General features: G+C 41.7%; 1 protein-coding gene across 1 annotated transcript; it reads right to left on the reverse strand.

The window, feature by feature from the left end:
- Nucleotides 1–12,429: 12,429 nt before the first annotated feature.
- LOC109902095 (protein unc-119 homolog B-like) lies at nt 12,430–20,113 on the reverse strand. Its single transcript, XM_031824386.1, has 5 exons — nt 19,758–20,113; nt 19,393–19,506; nt 19,130–19,229; nt 13,696–13,868; nt 12,430–12,614 (listed from the first exon to the last, which is right to left on the reverse strand). Exons 1-5 carry the CDS (start codon nt 19,990–19,992, stop codon nt 12,499–12,501), a joined length of 738 nt encoding a protein of 245 aa, XP_031680246.1. The 5' UTR covers nt 19,993–20,113; the 3' UTR covers nt 12,430–12,498.
- Nucleotides 20,114–26,972: the final 6,859 nt, after the last annotated feature.

Here is a 26,972-nt window from a genome sequence, read left to right on the forward strand (position 1 = left end):
GTCAACTGTGGGACCTTACATAGACAGGTGTGTGTCTTTCCAAATCATGTCCAATCAATTGAATTTACCACAGGTGGACTCCAATCAAGTTGTAGAAACGTCTCAAGAATGATCCATGGAAACAGGATGCACCTAAGGCCAATTTCGAGTCTCATAGCAAAGGGTCTGAATACTTATGTAAATAAGGTCTTTGTTTTCATTTTTTATAAATGTGCAAAAAAAAAAAAAAAATGTTTCACTTTGTCGTTTTGGGGTATTATGTATATAGATTAATGAGGGAAAAAATCATTTAAAACATTTTAATATAAGGCTGTAGCGTAACAAATGTTGGAAAATGGGAAGGTGTCTGAATATATTCACGAATGCACTGTCCATAGGGCAGCGGTCTCTAAGGTGCAGGGATGAGTTCCGGGTGGTAGCAGGCTAGTAACAGTGACTGAAGTTCAGGGCAGGGTACTGGGCGGTGGCGAGCTAGTGGTGACAATGAAACAGTCTGATGGCCTGGAGATAGAAGCTGTTCTTCAGGCCGTGTCTGGACTTGACAGTTCATGCAGCTTTAATATTCAGATCATAGAGTTCTGATCATGGAATTCCCTTTTCCAGCACTATATTCAAATGCCAGTATGCATTCCCCAAATGGTCAACTGCTAGCTTTTTCAAGCAGAAATTTGCTTCCTGCAACACTAACTCAAAAAAGTTCTGGGACACTGTAAAGTCCATGGAGAATAAGAACACCTCCTCCCAGCTGCCCACTGCACTGAAGATAGGAAACACTGTCACCACTGATAAATCCACCATAATTGAGAATTTCAATAAGCATTTTTCTACGGCTGGCCATGCTTTCCACCTGGCTACTCCTACCCCGGACAACAGCACTGCACCCCCAACAGCAACTCGCCCAAGCCTTCCCCATTTCTCCTTCTCCCAAATCCATTCAGCTGATGTTCTGAAAGAGCTGCAAAATCTGGACCCCTACAAATCAGCCGGGCTAGACAATCTGGACCCTTTCTTTCTAAAATTATCTGCCGAAATTGTTGCCACCCCTATTACTAGCCTGTTCAACCTCTCTTTCGTGTCGTCTGAGATTCCCAAAGATTGGAAAGCAGCTGCGGTCATCCCCCTCTTCAAAGGGGGGGACACTCTTGACCCAAACTGCTACAGACCTATATCTATCCTACCGTGCCTTTCTAAGGTCTTCGAAAGCCAAGTCAACAAACAGATTACCGACCATTTCGAATCTCACCATACCTTCTCTGCTATGCAATCTGGTTTCAGAGCTGGTCATGGGTGCACCTCAGCCACGCTCAAGGTCCTAAACGATATCTTAACCGCCATCGATAAGAAACATTACTGTGCAGCCGTATTCATTGATCTGGCCAAGGCTTTCGACTCTGTCAATCACCATATCCTCATCGGCAGACTCGACAGCCTTGGTTTCTCAAATGATTGCCTCGCCTGGTTCACCAACTACTTCTCTGATAGAGTTCAGTGTGTCAAGTCGGAGGGTCTGCTGTCCGGACCTCTGGCAGTCTCTATGGGGGTGCCACAGGGTTCAATTCTTGGACCGACTCTCTTCTCTGTATACATCAATGAGGTCGCTCTTGCTGCTGGTGAGTCCCTGATCCACCTCTACGCAGACGACACCATTCTGTATACTTCCGGCCCTTCTTTGGACACTGTGTTAACAACCCTCCAGGCAAGCTTCAATGCCATACAACTCTCCTTCCGTGGCCTCCAATTGCTCTTAAATACAAGTAAAACTAAATGCATGCTCTTCAACCGATCGCTACCTGCACCTACCCGCCTGTCCAACATCACTACTCTGGACGGCTCTGACTTAGAATACGTGGACAACTACAAATACTTAGGTGTCTGGTTAGACTGTAAACTCTCCTTCCAGACCCATATCAAACATCTCCAATCCAAAGTTAAATCTAGAATTGGCTTCCTATTTCGCAACAAAGCATCCTTCACTCATGCTGCCAAACATACCCTTGTAAAACTGACCATCCTACCAATCCTCGACTTTGGCGATGTCATTTACAAAATAGCCTCCAATACCCTACTCAACAAATTGGATGCAGTCTATCACAGTGCAATCCGTTTTATCACCAAAGCCCCATATACTACCCACCATTGCGACCTGTACGCTCTCGTTGGCTGGCCCTCGCTTCATACTCGTCGCCAAACCCACTGGCTCCATGTCATCTACAAGACCCTGCTAGGTAAAGTCCCCCCTTATCTCAGCTCGCTGGTCACCATAGCATCTCCCACCTGTAGCACACGCTCCAGCAGGTATATCTCTCTAGTCACCCCCAAGACCAATTCTTTCTTTGGCCGCCTCTCCTTCCAGTTCTCTGCTGCCAATGACTGGAACGAACTACAAAAATCTCTGAAACTGGAAACACTTATCTCCCTCACTAGCTTTAAGCACCAACTGTCAGAGCAGCTCACAGATTACTGCACCTGTACATAGCCCACCTAAAATTTAGCCCAAACAACTACCTCTTTCCCAACTGTATTTAATTTTTATTTATTTATTTATTTTGCTCCTTTGCACCCCATTATTTTTTTTTATTTCTACTTTGCACATTCTTCCATTGCAAAACTACCATTCCAGTATTTTACTTACTATATTGTATTTACTTTGCCATCATGGCCTTTTTTGCCTTTACCTCCCTTCTCACCTCATTTGCTCACATTGTATATAGACTTGTTTATACTGCATTATTGACTGTATGTTTGTTTTTACTCCATGTGTAACTCTGTGTCGTTTTATCTGTCGAACTGCTTTGCTTTATCTTGGCCAGGTCGCAATTGTAAATGAGAACTTGTTCTCAACTTGCCTACCTGGTTAAATAAAGGTAAAATAAAAAAATAAATAAAAAAAAATGGTGGAATAGGCAAAATATGATAATAACCAAACAACAACTGATAGCAGTAGCTAACTACTATAGCTAACTAGCCAGCGAACCTATGTAGCTAGCCAGCACGCTAGCAAGCAACGCCAAAAGGATTGCAAACGGTTAGCATAAATACATTATTTTTCTATTAGATAGCTGGCTAGCATTTATGAGGCCAGCAAACACGTTCCTCACACTTTGCTGTTCTACGAGTGGTCTGAGGCAAGCATTATTTTACGAGCCTTTTCAAGTGCAGCGTTAATAATGATGCATTTGGGAAACAGCTCAGAGATTTATTGATGTTCTTACGAAGGTTCTAACAATGAACTTAGCCTTGAAGATGCTTTTGGGCAACCAGCCCTGATATTCTGTGCAAGCCTTTCTCGGGATTTTGTACCTTTTGCCGTTTAAATAAACAGAAGCAGGGAAATGTACATTTTTGCTGAGTGAGCGATTTCCCTCCCAAATCACTTGGCCAATGCCACTGTGTTGTACGTTCACCGCACGTCAGGAAGTCTCTGCCTGCTTTGGGTACCTGGGAGGAAGCCAATAGACCAGGGTTACCCAAACTCGGTCCTCGGGTCCCCAAGGCACGTTTTAGTTTTAGCCCAAGCACTACACAGCTGATTCAAATAATAACAGAATAATCAAGCTTTGATCACATGAATCAGCTGTGTAGTGTTAGAGCAAAAACCAACATGTACACCCCAAGGACTGAGGACTGAGTCCCAAGAACTGAGTTTGGGAAATGCTGCAATAGACCAAGAAGACAACAATAGGAAAGAAGCCATTCGCTTTGCTCAGGGTATTTTCACCTGGCTGGTGGCAAGAGGAAGAACTGAAGAGTAGGCTTTAGGAGAAGGAGTGAAAAAAACAAGCACACCTGTGCTGCTGGCGCAAAGAGCTCCACCTCTGTTCTCCTGCTATCACAATCCCTCCATCCCCAGGGGAAGGTGTGGCAAGGGAACGAGACAAAGGGAGGAGAGAAAGACAGAGGAAGGGTGAGATTAAGAGGAAGGCTTCAGATAGTTCAACGGTTGGTAAAGGTTTAATCTCAACAGTACAATATTTATAAACTGGATGGGGAGGGAAAGAAAGGGGTTGTTCGCACATTATTTTACAACCAGGTGGTTGTTTTAGTTGCCCATTCTTTCAAAATAAGAGACTGGGAGTAACACACCCAAACACACACTCCCACACAACCACACACACACACAACAGAGGCTTCCAGTTACAATGCAGCACATCCCTAATATTTACCTTGAATATATACCACAAAGACAATGGTTATGCGAAACAAGGCACCATTAGGGAAACATTATATCCATTGTTGTCTTACTTATTGCATTAGAGTCTCTCACAACCAACCAATCAACAATGTCATTTCTTTACATTGACCAACCTCATTTGCACTATTAGCTGTCCTTTGAGCATTTTGCACTTGAGCAATAGGCTTGCTATCAGCTACAGTATCTTTGGAAAAGAAGACAATGTCAATAGAACGTGTTTGCTTGTTGAAAAAGGATTTGACATATCCTTTTTTTGTGTGGTTCATGATAAATGTCAGGCCTGGGCACATATCTACCACTAAGGCACCGGCATCTTCAGGTTAAGCAAACATTATACATCAGACCATTTAACTTTGGTTAACCATTGTACTAGAGCAGGAAATTCCCGTTTTCTTGACATAGTAACCATGTTGTAACCATATACAATGTTGCTTAGATGTTAGCCCATCATTATGTACTTGACATTACAACAATGTCCTTGGTCATTGGTCACATGGTCAATGCAGTCTCAAAATGAGAATATCGGGAAGCATTGGTCTTGACCAATGAACAAGTGACAGATCAACTACCAAACAATGTTAATAATCGGTCAGATCAGAAACTCCTCCCATAGGGACCTTCAGAGGAAAGACTTTGCCCAGTGGCGAAATCCACTCGGTTCATCTACAAAGCACCTCTGCCAAAGACACACACAAGTGAAGTCGGAATAGGGCCCTGTATCTCTTTTAATCCTTTTTCCACCCCCCCCCCCCCACTTCCATCCACAGGGCCCATCAACGCCATTCCTCCCTTCTATTTATAGGATACGACTGTCCCCTCGTCCGCTTCACTGCAAAAGCAAAGACATGGGGGTGTATCTCAATAATCAACAGTGGCTACCTCTCCTTGTCTCCTCTCCTTTATCTGCACTGATCCCAACCAGAAGGAATAGGGGTGAAAGCAATGGCGGATGCCTATCAGGAACCATAATAAAACAAATCCTGCATAGAAGCCCATGGTTATTGATTTATGGGGAAAGGGCAGATTGAGCTATCTGATTCAGAAGCCTACAGTTTGACCGTGTCCTGCTTTGTTGTTTGATTGATTGTGTGTGTGTGTGTGTGTATACAGCATGAGCGAGAGAGAGATGGCATTTAGAAGAGAGCAAGAGAGGTAACAAATGCTGTAAATGTTGTGTATTCCAACATGTAGCATGAGCTTGTATATTTACATCTAACCCCTCTCACCTTTCACCATGGTAATGTGGCCCTTAGGCAAAGCCTTTTGTGTGACCTCACCAGTCAGGAAATATCAGATGGCAAAATAAACAGGAACAGAAATTGTCTGGTAATATCACTGACGATTGCAGAAACTCTTCTGCAGTTTAGGTTTTGGTCACTCATTTGGCAAAATGCAGTAATAATATCTATGACCACATTTCAATATTAACAGGAGCAGTTCAGCTGGAGGGGCCATCTTGTGGACCGAACCTGAAGTGCAACATGAAGTTTAATAACTTACCAAACAGACAGAACGAATGTGTGACAATTCACACACACACATACTAAAATGAAATGAAAACCATTTAACAGAAAGTGACAGGGGAGAGAGTGAAAGAGAGATGCAGAAGAGAGAGAGCTGACAGAGGGAGGTAGGGAGACTAGGGAGAGCTCCATTGTGGGGATTTTGTGAGGCTCAGATTGTCTTCTTCTCTGGGAAAGTGGAAACTCAACACTCCTCTCCAGAGGTCTGGTTACCAGGTGAGAGAGGAAGAAAGAAAGGAAAAACAGAGCGAGAGAGAGAGGAGGAGGGAGGAGCAAAGAGGTGTGGAGAGAGGGCTGGGAGATGAGGGAAGAGGACGAATGAGTTTTGGACATGAGTTAGAGAGGTGGAAAGAGATACAAAGAAAAAGAGAGGGGAACAGAGAAAGGGGAAGATGTAGAGCTGTACATACAGATAAGAAAAATAAAGAGTGAGAAAAGGGAGGATTTGTTTAAAGTCCCAGAGGACTAACATAGCTGGGGGTAACTGTTCCACAAAATCACAGAATAATACTTTGTTTAGTATTCCAAAATATGTCATTTTACGAAATTCTCCTGTATCGGATCTACAACACAATCTGTATTTGCAATCTTATTATAATAATAAGTTACATCTAAATAAAATTGAGTTATGATAGAATTTCGCCGGAGGGGATGGCTGCTGTTCTACGGACTCCTGATCACCAGCTGTTCCTGACGACTGTGTGATTACGTCTCCGTAGCCGATGTAAGACTTTTAAACAGGTTAACATTCACAAGGTCGCAGGGCCAGATGGATTACCAGGACGCGTTTTCAAGCTCTTCCTGACCCAGTCTGTAATACCTACATGTTTCAAGCAGACCACCATAGTCCCTGTGTCCAACAACGCCAAGGTAACCTGCCTATATGGCTAGTCACATATGTAGCCATGAAATGCTTTGGACCTAAGGACCTATCATGGTCAAAACACACCAACAGAGTCGTGAAGAGGGCACAACAACGCTGAAAAGATTTGTCATAGAACCTCAAATCCTCCTAAATTATACAGCTGCACCATCGAGAGCATCCTGATTGGTTGCATCACCGCTTGGTATGGCAATTGCTCGGCATCCGACCGCAAGGTGATACAGAGTGTAGTGCGTATGGACCAGTACATCACTGAGGCCAAGCATTCTGCCACCCAGGACCTCTATACCAGGCAGTGTCAGAGGAAGGCCCTAAACATTGTCAAAGACTTGAGCCACCCAAGTCTAGACTGTTATCTCTGCTACTGCAAGCAGTACCGGAGCGCCAAGTCTGGGACCAAAAGGCGCCTTAACAGGCTTCTACCCCCAAGCCATAAAACAGCTGAACAGTTTATCAAATAGCGACCCAGACTATTTGTATTGACCCCCTTATTTTTTGCACTGACTCTCTTTCACAGGCTTGATGTACACGCACTGGACTCTAACCACACACTCACACATACTAGACTGACACGCCAACACACACACACATTCCTTCACAGACGCTGCTGCTACTCTGTTTATTTCTTTACGCAAAGTCACTTCACCCCTACATACATGTGCATATTACCTCAGCTAAACCGTACCTCTGAATATTGACTTGGTATCATTACACCTTGTATATAGCCTTTTTATTGTTATTTTAGTGTGTTACTATTTTTTCTCTAGTTTATATAGCAAATGTTTCTTAATTACTTTTTAAAAACTCTGCATTGTTGGTTAAGGGCTCGGAAGTAAGCTTTTCATGGCAAGTAATACCTGTTGTATTCAGTGCATGTGGAAAATACAATTTGGTTTGATGGTTATCAATGGTTATGTTTCATTCATTTAAATGACCTTTCAACAGATTATGCCTTTAGTAATTGTTATTGTTGTACAGTATGTTTCCATTCGCCAAAACAGACATCTCCATTGTTTCTTTCTTGTCCCATGACTCCCCCTCGTGGCCAACACCAGCCGTTACACTGTTCCCTAGAAAAGGGTGCCGACACAATCTGGTAAACACACATCTTACAAGTTGAATGAATGAATGGCATTGCTGAAGCACTGCTGCACCTCATCAAATTAATTTGAAAATGCACATACAGTATATTTATTTATTTATTTTTGACAACATTTTTATTTCATACAACTACACACTTTATCCTGGACACCAGTAGTTAACAAAATACACAATAATACACTATTTGATTTCTATCTAACAAAGATCAATCACCAATTCCTTTACATTTCCACGCCACACATACTTTTGGTGTTTCTAGAGGAAACAATCCAAAACACTACAAAATTTTACTTTAAAACGTAATAAATGTATCAATCTGACATATTAATACAATCAAGAGTTGAGTAATACATTGTATACTATATGACTGCATATCTAATTATTGACTGTGAAAAACATTTCTGATCAGAGCTGTCTTCTCAGTTTATATAAATAAAATAAAAGGTATATATTTTTTAAGTGCCTTTCAAATCAACCAAAGACACAAAAAATAAAGAACATATTTGTGTACATAAAAATGTAAGTTCTAGTTATTTTACAACCTGTGACATTCACTGCTTTAGATCACCTTGTTTGTGAAGCAGGGGTTGGAACCAAAATGATTTTCCAATGGTTTTGTTCTGAACAGAATCCCAATTTTTTGAGGGGTCCATTCCACTATTCCGACCAGCAAAATAAAGTTTGAACCGGTTCGAACCCCAAAAAAGCACCGGATTATATAGTTCCTTTCTGTTCTTTCATTTCGACATCAAATTACCTCACCAATCAGTGTGGACAGAGCAGCTTGCAATGGAGCGGATAAGCTCTTTTATCTTTATAGGAAAGTCGTTAAAAGCTAATTGTCTTTTGCCGTAACAGCATGGTTCAATCATAATGAAAGACAAACACACACACTGTGCACTGTGCTGTCAGTCACTATGGTGTCAGTCACTCCTACAAGTGTAGGAGGCCTGGCTTGAAGGGCATCTTGTCATGACATGCATTATCTGAATTAGGCCCAAAGAATTATACCTACACAGGAGGTATAATTATACCTACGTAGGGGAACTTTGAATGCCTTTGAACTTCAGAGAGTTGGCTTAATGTTGGACCAGAAATAACATTAGCTAACAAGCTTGTGTGTGCAGAGCAGCACTAGAATTAAAAACTCGTCTTATCTTTTGTAGTTAATAAATCCAATGTGAAATGGTATAACTATAGTATCCTTAACCAGCATTGAAAAAGTTAATCCATTCTTCTCTAATAAAAAAATCTCTCTCCCTAATTTCTGAATCACGCTTAAGTAGGCTACAGTAACCTATGCTTCGGTTGGGAAGTGTCAGGAAGACTAAACACGCACACAAACTGGCAAAGATTTCCAGCTGGCAGGCAGACACTGGAATACATTTCTGAGTAACAGAGTGAGGGCTTTGCATAGGTGCTTTGTTGCAATTTTTGTAGGAATGGAAAAAAATGCCCGGAACAAAGAAGAATGTTATTAACCGGTTCTCATGCTTTTCAAATAATGGTTCTGTTCTGGAACATTATAAATCACTTTCGTTCCTGGTTCTGATTCTGTTCCTCAAATAATTACAGTTGAAGTCGGAAGTTTAAATACACGTTAGCCAAATACATTTGAACTTATTTATTTGACATTTAATCATAGTACAAATTCCCTGTCTTAGGTCAGTTAGGATCACCACGTTATTTTAAGAATTTGAAATGTCAGAATAATAGTAGAGAGAATGATTTATTTCAGCTTTTATTTCTTTCATCACAATCCCAGGGGGTCAGAAGTTCACATACACTCAATTAGTATTTGGTAGCATTGCCTTTAAATTGTTTAACTTGGGTCAAACGTTTTGGGTAGCCTTCCATAAGCTCCCACAATATGTTGGGAGAATTTTGGCCCAATCCTCCTGACAGAGCAGGTGTAACTCAGTCAGGTTTGTAGACCTCCTTGCTATCACACGCCTTTTCAGTTCTGCCCACAAATTTTCTATGTGATTGAGGTCAGGGCTTTGTGATGGCCACTCCAATACCTTGACTTTGTTGTCCTTAAGCCATTTTGCCACAATTTTGGAAATACACTTGGGGTCATTGTCCATTTGGAAGACCCATTTGCGACCAAGCTTTAACTTCCTGACTAATGTCTTGAGATTTTGCATCAATATATCCACATAATTTTTCTTTCTCATGATGCCATCTATTTTGTGATGTGCACCAGTCCCTCCTGCAGGAAAGCACCCCCACAACATGTGTATTTGACAGTGAGTGTGTGAGTGTGTGGATGTCTTCCCCATTCCCATCTTAATTATATTTCCAGACTGGAGTGTGGGCCTGAGCACAGCAGGTTACAATAGAGAGAAATAGAAATAGGGAGAGAAAGAGAGAAAGATTGTTTGTCTGCCTGTGTGTGTGGTCATTGTTGGGTCTTTTACGGGTATGACTCACTCCTAAAAAGCTGCATTTGGTGGGAAACTAGTGCTTCTCATGGTTCAACAAAAGTGGGGAATAAGCCAAGGAGTGCACAGTACATCAACTGTCCAACTACACACTAAAATCAACTATTTGGTTAGTTGAGACACATCATTGGGGTTCAACCTGCTTCCTTTTGGTGGTACAGAGAAAGCATATTGTCAGAGTTTTGCCATACTACTGCCAGTAGTCTATGTGGCTCTATCCTGCTGTTTTTAAACTTTTCCATACTATACAGCTATACCATGACAATAAAGGCTTTATAACTTACAGTAATCAACATTTGGGGAAGAGTCTGCTGGTGTGAGTATAGGCTTGGGACAGCACACACACACACACACACACACACACACACACACACACACACACACACACACACACACACACACACACACACACACACACACACACACACACACACACACACACACACACACACACACACTCAATGCCTGCCCCCGTTATAAGCGTAGTCTGCCTTGTTGTGCATAACCAGTCTGTTGTCGACAAAGTAGAAGCTGTCCGACCTCGTCTCGTAGGGATGTTCCACCATCTGACAAACTGGAAGGGAACATTTATTATTCTGTATTTCACATGTTATTCCAATGTCTGGATAATGTATTCAAAAGGTGATGTGCATTTCCTTCAGTAAATTATTGCATTTCCACATACAGTTGAAGTCGGATGTTTACATTCACCTTGGCCAAATACATTTAAACTCAGTTTTTCACAATTCCTGACATTTAATCCTAGTAAATATTCCATGTCTTCAGTTAGGATCACCATATTTATTTTAAGAATGTGAAATGTCAGAATAATAGTACAGGGAATGATTTCTTTCAGCTTTTATTTCTTTCATCACCTTCCAGGTGGGTCAGAAGTTTACATACACTCAATTAGTATTTGTTTGTTTTGGCCCATTCCTCCTGACAGACCTGATGTAACTGAGCCAGGTTTGTAGACCTCCTTGCTCGCACACGCTTTTTCCAGTTCTGCCCACACATTTTCTATAGGATTGAGGTCAGAGCTTTGTGATGGCCACTCCAATACCTTGACTTTGTTGTCCTTAAGCCATTTTGCCACAACTTTGGAAGTATGCTTGGGGTCCTTGTCCATTTGGAGGACCCATTTGCGACCAAGCTTTAACTGACTGATGTCTTGAGATGTTGCTTCATTATATCCACATAATATTCCTCCCTCATGATGCCATCTATTTTGTGAAGTGCACCAGTCCCCCTACAACAAAGCACCCCCACAACATGATGCTGCCCCCCCGTGCTTCACGGTTGGGATGGTGTTCTTCAGCTTGCAAGCCTCCCCCTTTTTCCTCCAAACATAACGATGGTCATTATGGCCAATCAGTTCTATTTTTGTTTCATCAGACCAGTGGACATTTCTCCAAGAAGTACGATCTTTGTCCCCATGTGCAGTTGCACAAGGACAACCTTGACTTTGTTGTCCTTAAGCCATTTTGCCACAATTTTGGAAATACACTTGGGGTCATTGTCCATTTGGAAGACCCATTTGCGACCAAGCTTTAACTTCCTGACTAATGTCTTGAGATTTTGCATCAATATATCCACATAATTTTTCTTTCTCATGATGCCATCTATTTTGTGATGTGCACCAGTCCCTCCTGCAGGAAAGCACCCCCACAACATGTGTATTTGACAGTGAGTGTGTGAGTGTGTGGATGTCTTCCCCATTCCCATCTTAATTATATTTCCAGACTGGAGTGTGGGCCTGAGCACAGCAGGTTACAATAGAGAGAAATAGAAATAGGGAGAGAAAGAGAGAAAGATTGTTTGTCTGCCTGTGTGTGTGGTCATTGTTGGGTCTTTTACGGGTATGACTCACTCCTAAAAAGCTGCATTTGGTGGGAAACTAGTGCTTCTCATGGTTCAACAAAAGTGGGGAATAAGCCAAGGAGTGCACAGTACATCAACTGTCCAACTACACACTAAAATCAACTATTTGGTTAGTTGAGACACATCATTGGGGTTCAACCTGCTTCCTTTTGGTGGTACAGAGAAAGCATATTGTCAGAGTTTTGCCATACTACTGCCAGTAGTCTATGTGGCTCTATCCTGCTGTTTTTAAACTTTTCCATACTATACAGCTATACCATGACAATAAAGGCTTTATAACTTACAGTAATCAACATTTGGGGAAGAGTCTGCTGGTGTGAGTATAGGCTTGGGACAGCACACACACACACACACACACACACACACACACACACACACACACACACACACACACACACACACACACACACACACACACACACACACACACACACACACACACACACACACACACACACACACACACACATACACTCAATGCCTGCCCCCGTTATAAGCGTAGTCTGCCTTGTTGTGCATAACCAGTCTGTTGTCGACAAAGTAGAAGCTGTCCGACCTCGTCTCGTAGGGATGTTCCACCATCTGACAAACTGGAAGGGAACATTTATTATTCTGTATTTCACATGTTATTCCAATGTCTGGATAATGTATAATTATGTCAATTAGCCAATCAGAAGCTTCTAAAGTCATGACATCATTTTTGGGAATTTTCCAAGCTGTTTAAAGGCACAGTCAACTTAATGTAAGTAAACATTCTTTGTCCCCATGTGCAGTTGCAAACCATATTCTGGCTTTTTTACGGCGGTTTTGGAGCAGTGGCTTCTTCCTTGCTGAGCGGCCTTTCAGGTTATGTCGATATAGGACACGTTTTACTATGGATATAGATACTTTTGTACCTGTTTCCTCCAGCATCTTCACAAGGTCCTTTGCTGCTGTTCTGGGATTGATTTGCACTTTTTGCAGCAAAGTACATTCATCTCTAGGAGACAGAACGTGTCTCCTTCCTGACTGGCATGACGGCAGCGTGGTCCCATGGTGTTTATACTTGCATACTATTGTTTGTACAGATGAACGTGGTACCTTCAGGCATTTGGAAATTACTCCCAAGGATGAACCAGACTTGTGGAGGTCTACATTTTTTTTACTGAGGTCTTAGCTGATTTCTTTTGATTTCCCCATGATGTCAAGCAAAGAGGCACTGAGTTTGAAGGTAGGCATTGAAATACATCCACAGGTACACCTCCAATTGACTCAAATTATGTCAATTAGCCAATCAGAAGCTTCTAAAGTCATGACATAATTTTTGGGAATTTTCCAAGCTGTTTAAAGGCACAGTCAACTTAATGTAAGTAAACTTCTGACCCACTGGAATTGTGATATGGTGAATTATAAGTGAAATAATCTGTCTGTAAACAATTGTTGGAAAATGTACTTGTGTCAAGCACAAAGTAGATGTCCTAACCGACTCTTGTTAACAAGAAATATGTGTAGTGGTTAAAAAAACACGTTTTAATGACTTCAACCTAAGTGGATGTAAACTTCCGACTTCAACTGTAAATGTAATGTACACATTCTACTTATTTACTTACATTATTTAATTATGTAGCACTTTTCAAAAAAACATCAGTAACAAAGTGCTTAATTGACTAATGGTTGGGATGTAAAACTCACCCAAGCCCTCGGACAGTTGAGGGAACTCGTAGATGTGTTCGCAAGTATTGCGGCTGTTTGGGATACAGAAGCCGAAGTCAAAGTCAAAGCTCTTCAGGAGGTGATCCCTGAAGTAGTGCCTCTCAATCATCCTGAAGCTGTTCAGAGGCCGGGTGCCAACTGTAAACTCCACTCTGACACACAGACAGAGAGAGACAGACATACAGATCGACAGAGAGGGGGTAAACATGCAGTAGGTACAGTACGTGAGTAAACGTGTGGATCGAAAAACTATGCTGTCTGTGCTGTGCTGTGCTGTGCTGTGCTGTGCTGTGTGTGTGTGTCCTACAAGAAATATGATATAGAGGAGATGGACCCACTGGTTGCCCTCTAGGTTACAGAGAGCTGGTAGTCCCATCCAGCAAACTACCAGGTGTGAAACAGGGAAGGGACTCAGGGGTTATGCTAATTTGGTTTAGAGCAGACCTAACTCACTCTATTAAATTAATCAACTGAGGCACATTTTATATTTGGCTAGAAATTCGAAAGTAAGTTATCTCAACAGAGAAAAATGTCCTCCTGTGTGCTACCTATATCCCCCACTAGAATACCCATACTTTAATGAAGACAGCTTCTCCATCCTGGAGGGAGAAAATCAATAATTTCCAGGCCCAGGGACATGTACTAGTCTGTGGCGACCTAAATGCCAGAACTGGACATGAACCTGACACCCTCAGCACACAGAAAGACAAACACCTACCTGAAGGTGACAGCATTCCCTCCCCCATATGCCCCCTGGGCACAACTACGACAACATAACAACCCAAAACGGGTCACAACTCCTCAGCTGTGTCGCATGCTGGGTATGTACACAGTCAATTGTAGACTTCGAGGGGACTCCTACGGTATGTACACCTACAGCTCATCTCTTGGCAGTAGCACTGTAGACTACTCTATCACTGACCTCAACCCAGAGTCTCTCATAGCGTTCACAGTCAGTCCACTGACACCTGTATTAGATCACTGCAAAATCATAGTCTACTTGAACAAAGCAATACTCAATCATGAGGCATCAAAGCCAAAGGAAAAAGATACAAACTGTATATTTGACCTCTCAGCTTCCCTATCAAATCTAAAAATTTCAAACAGAAAACCCAAGAAAATTAACAAAAATGACAAATGGTTTGATGAAGAATGCAAAAACCTAAGAATGAAATAGAGAAACCTATCCAACCAAAAACATAGGGTGGGTTGCACAAACATGGATTAACTCTTAAACTGGGTTAAATCAAGGTTTATCTATTAATCATGTGGTACCAAATTGTAAACCTAGTTTTAACTTAAATCCTTCCTCTAATGTTAAATGTAGCTTTCACTTTAAACCTAGATTCATTTTAAGCATGATTAAAATGAATTAAAAAATATATATAAACTTAGATTGGAGATGAATTCTAAACTGCCACTTTAGGTAATTTAACTGATAAAATTGCAGACCAAAACAAGTTCCTCAGAGAATAATTAGAGACAGGTTGAATCCTGTTGAGTTTTATGATAATTAACTCATTATTAGCAGGCTATTTACATTGCCATTTTGTACAACAATTGAATTGGGGCTTATGATATGTCCCGCATTGGTACGAATGATGATGTTATGCAACATTAACATAGCATTAACATAGCATTAAGTAGCATTAACATAGCATTAAGTAGCATTAAGTAGCATTAACATAGCATTAACATAGCATTAAGTAGCATTAACATTAGTTTTAACGTGCATTATAGGCATTGATATTTACCAGTTATTGATGCTTACTAAATATTGGTGGGTCAAGTTGTCCGTCGATATCATAGGGGTTATGGAGAGAGGCAAACTGCTGGGGAATCATCTCGCATATCTTCTGGGTGATAGGATCAATTCCCTTGGACGGAGGCCCCCGTTCGGCTCCGGTCCGAAATAGCCCCCGCCTCTCCTCTGCCGCATCCTTCTTGGCTTTCGCTTTTATGTTTTTTCCAGCACTAATCCAGATTCAGAATTAAGTGGTGCAACACATCTCTGATTAATTATAAACCTAGTTTTACAAAACCTAGGTTAATTTAAACCATGTTGGTGCAACCCACCCATAGAGACCCAGAAAAGACCCAGAGAGAGACCCAGAAAACCTGAGCCTACGCCATCACTATGGTGAATCACTAAAACAATACAGAAATACAACGGAAAAAGAAGGAACAGCAAGTTAGAAATGAGCTCAATGTAATTGAAGAATCCATAGACTCTAACCACTTCTGGGAAAATTGGAAAAAACGAAACAAACAACAACATGGAGAGTTATCTATCCAAAACTGAGATGTATGGGTAAACCACTTATCTATAACAAAGAACAAACAGCAAAAACATATACATGATCAAATACAAATCTTAGCATCAACTATTAAAAGTAGAGGTTGACCGATTAATCGTAATGGCCGATTAATTAGGGCAGATTTCTATTAAAAATAAAAAAAACGTACACCTTTATTTAACTAGGCAAGTCAGTTAAGAACACATTCTTATTTTCAATGACGGCCTAGGAACGGTGGGTTAACTGCCTCATTCAGGGGCAGAACAACAGATTTTCACCTTGTCAGCTCGGGGGATCCAATCTTGCAAACGTACAGTTAACTTGTCCAATGCTATAACCACCTGCCTCTCGTTGCACTCCACGAGGAGACTGCCTGTTACGCGAATGCAGTAAGCCAAGGTAAGTTGCATTAAACTTATATTATAAAAAACAATCAATCATAATCACTAGTTAACTACACATGGTTGATGATATTACTAGTTTATCTAGCGTGTCCTACGTTGCATATAATCTGACTGAGCATACAAGCATACAAGTATCTGACTGAGAGGTGGAAGGCAACAGCAGGCTCGTAAGCATTCATTCAAACAGCACTTTCGTGCATTTTGCCAGCAGCTCTTCGTTGTGCTTCAAGCATTGCGCTGTTTATGACTTCAAGCCTATCAACTCCCGAGATGAGGCTGGTGTAACCAAAGTGAAATGGCTAGCTAGTTAGCGGGGTGCGCGCTAATAGCGTTTCAAACGTCACTCGCTCTGAGACTTGGAGTGGTTGTTCCCCTTGCTCTGCATGGGTAACGCTGCTTCGAGGGTGGCTGTTGTCGTTGTGTTCCTGATTCGAGCCCAGGGAGGAGCGAGGAGAGGGACGGAAGCTATACTGTTACACTGTCAATACTAAAGTGCCTATTAGAACATCCAATAGTCAAAGGTTAATGAAATACAAATGGTATAGAGGGAAATAGTCCTATAATTCCTATAATAACTACAACCTAAAACTTCTTACCTGGGAATATTGAAGACTCGTTAAAAGGAACAACCAGCTTTCATATGTTCTCATGTTCTGAGCAAGGAACTTAAACGTTAGCTTTCTTACATGACACATATTGCACTTTTACTTTCTTCTCCAACACTTTGTTTTTGCATTATTTAAACCAAATTTAACATGTTTCATTATTTATTTGAGGCTAAATAGATTTTATTGAAGTATTATATTAAGTTAAAATAGGTGTTCATTCAGTATTGTTGTAATTGTCATTATTACAAATTATATATGTATTTAAAAAATATATATATATATTTTTTTTTTTAAATCGGCCGATTAATCGGCATCTTTCCCAATATTTGGAACCAAGGACTGATCACCCCAATCCACGAAAGTGGAGACAAATTTGACCCCAATAACTACCTTGGGATATGCGTCAACAGCAACCTTGGCAAAATCCTCTGCATTTTCATTAACAGCAGACTGGTACATTTCCTCAGTGAAAACAATGTATTGAGCAAATGTCAAATTGGCTTTTTACTAAATTACCATACAACAGACTACGTATTCACCCTACACACCCTGACTGACAAACAAACAAACCAAAACAAAGTCTTCTGATGCTTTGTTGATTTCAAAAAAGCTTTTTACTCAATTTGGCATGAGGATCTCCTATACAAATTGATGGAATGCGGTGTTGGGGAAAAACATACGACATTAGAAAATCCATGTACACAAGCAGCTTAAGCCCCACTCCGTTCAACATATATATCAACGAATTGGCGAGAATCTGAGGTCAAATGTTTTGACTATTTGCTCCCCAACCAAGGAGGGCCTACAGTAGTACCTAGATCTTCTGCACAGATCCTCAGACCTGGGCCCTGACAGTAAATCTCAGTAAGACAAAAATAAAAGTGTTCCAAAAAAGGTCCAGTTGCCAGGACCACAAATACAAATCCAACTAGACACCATTGCCCTAGAGCCCTAGAGCACACAAAAAACTATACCTCGGCCTAACATCAGCGCCCCAGGTAACTTCCACAAAGCTGTGAACGATCTGAGACAAGGCAAGAAGGGCCTTCTATGCCATCAAAGGGAACATCAAATTTGACATTACCAATTAGGATCTGGCTAAAAATACTTGAATCAGTTAAAGAACCCATTGCCCTTGTAAGGTCTGGGGTCCGCTCACCAATCAAGAATTCACAAAATGGGACAAACACCAAATTGAGACTCTGCATGCAGAATTCTACAAAAATGTCCTCAGTGTACAATGTAAAACACCAAATAATACATGCATAGCAGAATTAGGCCGATACCCGCTAATTATCAAAATCCCAAAAAAAGGACGTTAAATTCTATTTTGGAAATTCTAAAAGGACGTTAAATTCTACTTTGACTCTGTACAGACTCAGTGAGCATAGCCTTGCTATGAAAGGCCATCGTAGGCTTGACCTGGCTCTCAAGAGAAGACAGGCTATGTGCACAATGCCCACAAAATTAGGTGGAAACTGAGCTGCACTTCCTACCCTCCTGCCAAATGTATGACCATATCAGAGACACATATTTCCGTCAGATTACACAGACCCACAAAGAATTTGAAAACAAACCCAATTTTGATTAACTCTATATTTATTTATTTTACATTAATTTAACTAGGCAAAATCTTATTTACAATGACGGCGTACCCCGAAACAGTGAGTTAACTACCTTGTTCAGGGGCAGAACAACAGATTTGACCTTGTCAGCTTGGGAATTCGATCCAGCAACCTTTTGGTTACTGGCCCAACGCTCTAACCACTAGGCTACCTGCCGCCCCATTTTAGTAAAATATCACAGCAGCAAGATTTGTGACCTGTTGCCACAAGAAATGGCAAAAGTGAAGAACAAACAGTATTGTAAATACAACCCATATTTATGTTTATTTATCTTTCCCTTTGTACTTTAACTATTTGCACATAATATGACATTTAAAATGACTTTTGTGAGTGTAATGTTAACTGCACATTTGTATTGTTTTTTTCCCACTTTGTTTATTATCTACTTCACTTGCTTTGACAATGTTAACATATGTTTCCCAAGCCAATAAAGCCCTTAAATTGAAATTGAATTGAAAGAGAGATAAAGTGTTACGCACGTGGCTCCCACTGTCCTCAGCTGTAGGAATGCTGCTGTGAACTGGTAGCGTACAAAACGTCCTGCACTCATGTCTCCCTCTCCATTCTCCTCGTCTTCCTCTGAGGTCAACGACACAACACACACCATTTCTTTTTACACCAATGACACGGTGATGATTTCCAGTACATGCAACAAACACAAACACATGATCATATTAGTCAGACATACTACCGTGGTAATACACAGACACACACACAAACTGAGAGAGAATATGGACTGTACCCGTATGAGGTGGTTTGGCAATTTCAAACAACACAGTCTCTGTCTCCAGGTCTCTGATTTTAAAGCGAATGAAATCTATGTTGAAGATGTTGTCCTCTGGTTTACACAGGTACCCTGGGATGGACATACAGGTTATGGGTATTCGGTGGCTGTTTTACAAGATCTAGTGTGCAATAAAATTATCTATATTCTGATCTATCCATCTATCAGAGCGACTATGCAGGTAAATAGACAGACATTCGTGTGCTAGTTTTACCCAACGCCACACTCAATGCTCAACGCCACACTCAATTACTGAATGGCACACTAAACTACTCAATGCCACTGTATATAAATGCATCGTTCAGAAAATAGATATATCCTACCCCGTGTAGCAACCCGCAATCCTAGGACCTCTTCAGGGGTGATGTGGCCAACTTGTGTCCGCAGATGGTCTTCTGTGACGGGCCTACTATCAACCTGGCTTCGCCGAGACTTGAGTCTCTTCAGAACCCCTCCACTTGGCTTGCGCTCCCGCGCAGGAGCCGCAGAACTGTGCCCGGCGCTCGAGACATTCTCAGCAGCAACAGGCGGGTCGATGCGGGCTTTAGCTCCGCTCATAATTCCCAGCTATGATGACAACCTTGTCTATCTGTCTCTGTCTCTCTCTACCTTAAAGTAATAAGATGGCGTCGTAGTTGTTGACTGACGAATCTCCGCTTCTCGTTGATGGGTCAAGCACTTGTTTTTTTAGGCACATGCTGTACAGTTGCCATGACAACTGATCAGAGCGCAAGTGCAGGTGAAAGGGGGACTTTCAAAGGAATAACACTAGGTGGCAGGATGTGCACCACACCTGGCATAGGTTACACATGCTTGCTTAAACGCACACTCAGACTTTTATGCGCAAAGGTCTTTTGGACAGATTGCGCCAAAATTGATTTACGCATGCGGTGGGCAAAGGCACTGAACCTTTGCGCCTACTGGTGTTGTGTTTAACCACCACTGATTCAGTCCCTCAATATTTTAAAGTTACAATATGTATGATGTATTGCTGTACCATCATTGATTCAGGCAGATCGAGACTCAAAGCGAATATATGCCTTATCCTCCTATGTGGTCAGAGGCTCTGTATGGAGGGGTATGGGGGGTGTGACTCATTTGCGGAGCCTCCAGAGAACAAAATCAGTACTCGTCAACTATGTGCCTCCCAAATTTTGTAACAATGCAGAGGGATCCTTATGGCGCAGTATAGCACCGCATTGACATTATTGGTTGACGGTAGGTGGGGGCAGGAGGTCCTGTATAAGCACTAACTCACTTCCTTGACAACTTCAATCACAACAGCTTTGTTCAACTGCGCTGCGCTGCTCCAGGAGGCGCACAAAGTCTGATGCAATATGTCCACCAAATGCTTATAGTTTTGCTGTATGTTGTATTTGCCAGATGTCTCGTCCACATTTTCCGTACTTGACACAAGGCTGCAGAAAGGTTTGCAGCACGGAGAAAGTCATTTTCGCTGTCTCTGGGTTCCCTGCCGTGTTTGCTACCTGGACCTACATGCTAAAAATGTTTCATGGAGACACTGCTTGTATGATTGGATTACCTGGTCATCTGAATTAGCTGGAAAGTGGAAGCTAGGTGCTGGCAATGTTTTAGCTAAGCTATCTAGCAAAGTGGTTCACGTCATAGTTAGATAGCTAACTGGATTGACTGTTTTATGAACTTCTGTTTGTATCACCGCAATTTAAAGCAACGCACGACTTGAAAATATTGAACGTATGCAGTACACAGAACGCACCGCAGTCTAGTGCGGCATCCCCAACGCAGCGCCGCGGACTGCTCCGTTGAAAATGATTGACTTCTGTCGGAACACAAAGAGTTAATCTGGTAGCTATGAGGCTTGAAAACCCTGACGTCTGCAAAGGCCATATCACCCTAAATGCTGCACGGGCAATGCAAATGCCAGATGGACTATGTCAATTTTAGGATGCTGTACTGTTTACATTAGCCCAAAATCGAAGGTTTTAGACTATTAGCCTACTTGACCAAGTTTTTTTTGCCTCGGCATAGGCCTACTAATTAGACTTTCAAAACTGCAACTACTAGTCTACTTAATAGCAAATTGTGTCCAGAGACAGAGGAAGTATACCAAAATCACCATCAACACTCAGCGGGATTTGAGCGTCTTGAATTGTGAAATTAACCCTTTCCCTAGGTAGACACAGAGGACAAATTTCCCGAGCCTTTAGTGCCAAGGAATGTGTTTCTCCGCTCATATGGGAGTACTAATGCCCAGGTTAACCGATTATTTATAGATATATATATATATACACACACAGTACCAGGCAAAAGTTTGGACATACCTACTCATTCAAGGGTTTTCCTTATTTTTACTATTTTCAACATAATAGCAATAGTAGTGAAGACATCAAAACTATCAAATAACACATATGGAATCATGTAGTAACCAAAAAAGTGTTAAGCAAATCTAAATATATTTTAGATTCTTCAAAGTAGCCACCCTTTGCCTTGATGACAGTTTTGCACACTCTTGGCATTCTCTCAACCAGCTTCACCTGGAATGCTTTTTTGAAGGAGTTCCCACATATGCTGAGCACTTGTTGGCTGCTTTTCCTTCACTCTGCGGTCCAACTCATCCCAAACCATCTCAATTGGGTTGAGGTCGGGTGATTGTGGAGGTCAGGTCATCTGAGGCAGCACTCCATCACTCTCACTATGTTAAAATAGCCCTTGCACAGCCTGGAGGTGTATTGGGTCATTGTCCTGTTGAAAAGCAAATTATAATCCCACTAAGCGCAAACCAGATGGGTTGGCGTATCACTTCAGAATGCTGTGGTAGCCATGCTGGTTAAGTGTGCCTTGAATTCTAAATAAATAACTGACAGTGTCACCAGCAAAGCACTCCCACACCATCACACCTCTTCCTCCATGCTTCACGGTGGGAACCACACATGCAGAGATCATTCATTCACCAACTCTGCGTCTCACAAAGACATGAACCAAAAATCTCAAATTTGGACTCATCAGACCAAAGGACAGATTTCCACGGGTCCAATGCCCATTTCTTGTGTTTCTTGGCCCAAGCAAGTCTCTTCTTATTATTGGTGTCCTTTAGTAGTGGTTTCTTTGCAGAAATTCAACCATGAAGGCCTGATTCACACAGTCTGCTCTGAGCAGTTGATGCTGAGATGTGTCTGTTACTTGAACTCTGTAAAGCATTTATTTGGCCTGCAGTGAGGGTCCCCAGTCCGGGGCCTCCAGCGACGGTCCCCAGTCCGGGGCCCGCAACGAGGGTCCCCAGTCCGGGGCAGGCAACAAGGGCCTCCAGTCCGGGGCCGGCAGCGAGGGTCCCCAGTCCGGGGCCCGCAACGAGGGTCCCCAGTCCGGGGTCGGCGATGAGGGTCCCCGCACCAGAGGCGCCACCAAAGTGGGGGGAGCCAGAGGCGGAGGGGGGTCTACGTCCCGCACCAGAGCCGCCGCCGTAAGGGATGCCCACCCGGACCCTCCCCTTTAAAGTCAGGTTTTACGTCCGGAGTCCGCACCTGGGGGGGGGGGGGGGGGGGGGGGGGTACTGTCACACCCTGGGCATAGAGAGGCTTTAATTCTCCATTTTGGGTAGGCCAGGGTGTGATTAGGGTGGGCATTCTAGTTTCTTTATTTCTATGTTTTCTGTTGCTATGTTTTGGCCGGGTATGGTTCTCAATCAGGGACAGCTGTTTATCGTTGTCTCTGATTGGGAATCATGCTTAGGCAGCCTTTTTTCCATTGTATTTTGTGGGTAGTTATCTTTGTTAGTGGCACTATAGCCCTAGTAAGCTTCACGGTCGTTTCTTTGTTTCTTGTTTTGTTGGCGACATTTACAGAAATAAAGGAAAATGTACGTTGACCACGCTGCACCTTGGTCCGGTCATTTCCATGACGACATCCGTGACAATTTGTGTTATTTCATAGTTTTGATGTATTCACTATTATTCTACAATGTAGAAAATAGTAAAAATAAAGAAAAACCCTTGAATGAGTAGGTGTTCTGAAACTTTTGACTGGTAGTTTATTTATATGTATAAAGGAGAGCTAGAGAGAATGGTGGAAACGGATACCGAGTTAGCAAAGATGAGATTGAGAAGGAAGATGCTGAGAATACTGGATAGACTAGAGTCACTAAAAGATGGGTAAAGAGTGCTAAAATCACATTTAAAACGCTGTCTTGTAATCCTACTGCTCATGGACCACCTACTTCACAGTTTGTATTAGGAGTGGGGTTTGAGGATGAGAAGATGTACTTGGGAGATTTGTTTGATGTTGCCAAGATGGTGAAGAAAGTCTTGGGCACTGTGGAATCTATCAGGGTGACCAGAAGTGGAATTTTGTAGAATTGTTCTGTTTGGAGAACAAAAGGAGAGCATGTTCGCCTCACTAGAATCAATGAGAAAGATTTTCGTAGTAGTGCACCAATCAAGGGTGTGATTCTGGAGTCTCTGAGAAGATCAAGATACAAATTCCTGGAGTATTTGGGGCATAATGATTGAGGTGTATGTTCAATGGAAAGATGATAGAGACTACGTCTGTGTTACTGTCATTTGATGAGGAGTCGCTCCACACATGTCAAGATGGGATATGTGAGTTAGCCTGTGAGGGCATTTGTCCCCCGGTTACTGCAGTGTTCCAACTGAAAAACATTTGGGCATGTGTAAAGTGTTTGCAAAGATAATGACTTGAGGGATTATTTGGTGTTGAATGTCGCAATTGTGGTGGGAAGCATGCGCATGAGTTCCCTGAATGTCCTGTAAGAGTGAGGGAGCCTGAGATTGCTAAAATAAGAGATGTTCAGCGTGTCTCCTATGCCGCGACAGCAAGAAAAGGTAAAGAATGTTCTAGTGGTTCTGTTGCCGTAGAGTCACTGCAGTCCAGTGCTGTGGCTGCTGTTCGCAAGGTGCAGGATCCAGATACCCTTGTCGTGAAGAAAGTAGATTTGTTTTGGCATTTATTGCTATGGTGATAAACTACCCTGCAGGAGTGGATAAGAACTCAATATCAATATCATCGTATCTGCAGATGAACGCTTCTTGGGAATGCAGGATGTAATGGGTGAGCAGCTGCGTGGTGTTCTGTGGTTCCGTTATCTCAGGTCAAACAGATCTGAGTAGGGCTCTGAGTGTATTTAGGGCAAAGTCAAAATCTGATGGATTAAATGTTTTAGTTTATTTCCCTTTTTGGATTTCTCCTTTTTTTTTTCTTCCCCGCATCCAGTAGTGGGCGGCGATACACTATTTCCAGTGAAGTCTGCCCTAAAACATCACTGAAGAAGAAGACAAAACACATACAGTTGGTGTGCACCAGACTTGACTGTCTGGACTGCCGCTCTAGGGACTTGTCGCGGACCATCGTTCGCTGTGGCACAATAGTGTTCTTGTGTGGGATCTGTGTTGAATGACTTTGGAGAGAGACATATTTGTCAAACAGCTTCTGTTCCACCATGCTGTAATCTGGAGATCCTGAAGTTTAAAGTCTTATCATATAAAACATCTGACTTGTCAGTTGGTCACAGCTATAAGTAACAGCTGCTTTATCGTTAAGCGGGCTAGAATGGTCCTTTTGGTTTAAATGTTTTCAAAGTGAAAGGCTCATAGAATCTACCTGTTTTGATAATGACTAAGTATATAATTTGTCACTATAGGCTAGGGATATGCAACAAGGAAAAGGGCTATTTCACTACCAGGAGTCAACATAGCAGGAGGTCATTCCAGGACTTTTATAATATGATTGTTATTATAGCGCCTTTATGGTTTTGATATGCCTCTGTTTATCCGCTCTCTACCTGCTGTGAAGGAGAGATTAGACTACGTGAGTTCAACCACAGTGAGGTCATTGTGTGCTGCATTTATTGGTCACATATTAACACCAACTGAAGGTTACAGAGTCAAACAAGGGGTTTGTTTCGTTGGTTTTTCTTACAACCAACCATTATTTTCCAAAAACTTTTTGCACGTTGCTAAACTTTGTTATATGTTCTGTATAAAATAACACGTCTTCAACATCAGTCTGCAAAGGATACACTCGGGCAGGTAAAGTGTATTTTTGTATTTTCTTTTGTGGACAACCTGCAAACACATACAACTATTTGAGACTAGGGGACACTGAGTTGCAGGTGTTTTGGAATTGCAAATACAAGAAGTATAAACAACATTTGACACAGGAATATTTTGGGATCTATTACATGGGGTGGAATAGACCACTAGCACATTAGAAGCTACTGCCTATATACATAGACTTGAAATCACTGGCCTCTTTAATAAATGGGACACTAGTCACTTTAATAATGTTTACATATTTTGCATTACTCATCTCATAGGTATATACTGTATTCTATACTATTTTACTGTATTTTAGTAGATGCCGCTCTGACATTGCTCGTCCATATATTTATATATTTTTAATTCCATTCCTTTACTTAGATTTGTGTGTATTGGGTATATGTTGTGAAATTGTTAGATATTACTTGTTAGATATTACTGCACTGTTGGAGCTAGAAACACAAGCATTTAGCTACAACCCGCAATAACATCTGCTAAACACGTGTATGTGACCAATACAATTTGAATTGATTTGATCATAGATAATGCCAATATCAGAATTGGCTGCTAGGTATTTGTCAGAAAGTGAAAATGGTGACAGTCACCATTTGTTTGCAACAACAAGTGATTATGTTGCAAACATTTACCAATAGATCGTATCTAACTATGTGACAAGAGTCCTATTCAATTGAAACCTATCCTGTCCTTAAAAGTGGAAACCCGGTTGATTGATGAGAGCCCTGAGTGCCACTACTATTATGATGGGGCTAGAAAGGGCTAGTCCCATAGGGCTCAAAAGTAGTGCACTTTATATGGAATTAGAGTGCCATTTGGAACGCCAACCCTTTGCCTCCCAGTCAGACCTTGGAGCTCCTCACATGATTTTAAAGAGCTTCATATGTGGAGCAGTGGTGTGTGGTTGGACTGGTTTATACTACACTCTGACAGCTGACAGGAAAGACCAGACAGGATGTACAACATGCAACTGGGACACATTTGTGTTTTGTTCCATTCAAATTTAGATGACATCACTCACAAATCAACCAAACAACCTGTCTTGACTCACTAGTGTCAATCTAAGTATGGTTAGAAATTAGAACAGCTTCCTTTAAACAACTCAAACAACTTTATAGTATAGAGATTTTGTGCAATCAGCTACCGTAGTATCAATCAGAGATTTTTTTTTAAATTAAAAGCTATTTGGATTTGAGATTAAGGGCTCTATTAAATCCGTATCACGGAAGTTCAGCATTACGGCAAGATTGAAATTTAAAGGCAATGTTCTTGCGTTAGCGAAGACTGCATTCACTGTAAACACTGCATATGTCATCTCAATCAGAAATTTTATTATACAAATGTATAGCGCGCAATCTGTAATTCTTTAGTTTACAGATTGAATAGAGCCCTAGATCATGAATATCAGGCCAAGGAACAGTATCTCACTGGGCAAAGATGTCAGTTCAACGTCTATTTTTGATTTACATTTGGTTGAGTTATCAACTAACG

Source organism: Oncorhynchus kisutch, linkage group LG1 (assembly GCF_002021735.2).
Source record: "Oncorhynchus kisutch isolate 150728-3 linkage group LG1, Okis_V2, whole genome shotgun sequence".
Lineage (NCBI taxonomy): Eukaryota > Metazoa > Chordata > Actinopteri > Salmoniformes > Salmonidae > Oncorhynchus > Oncorhynchus kisutch.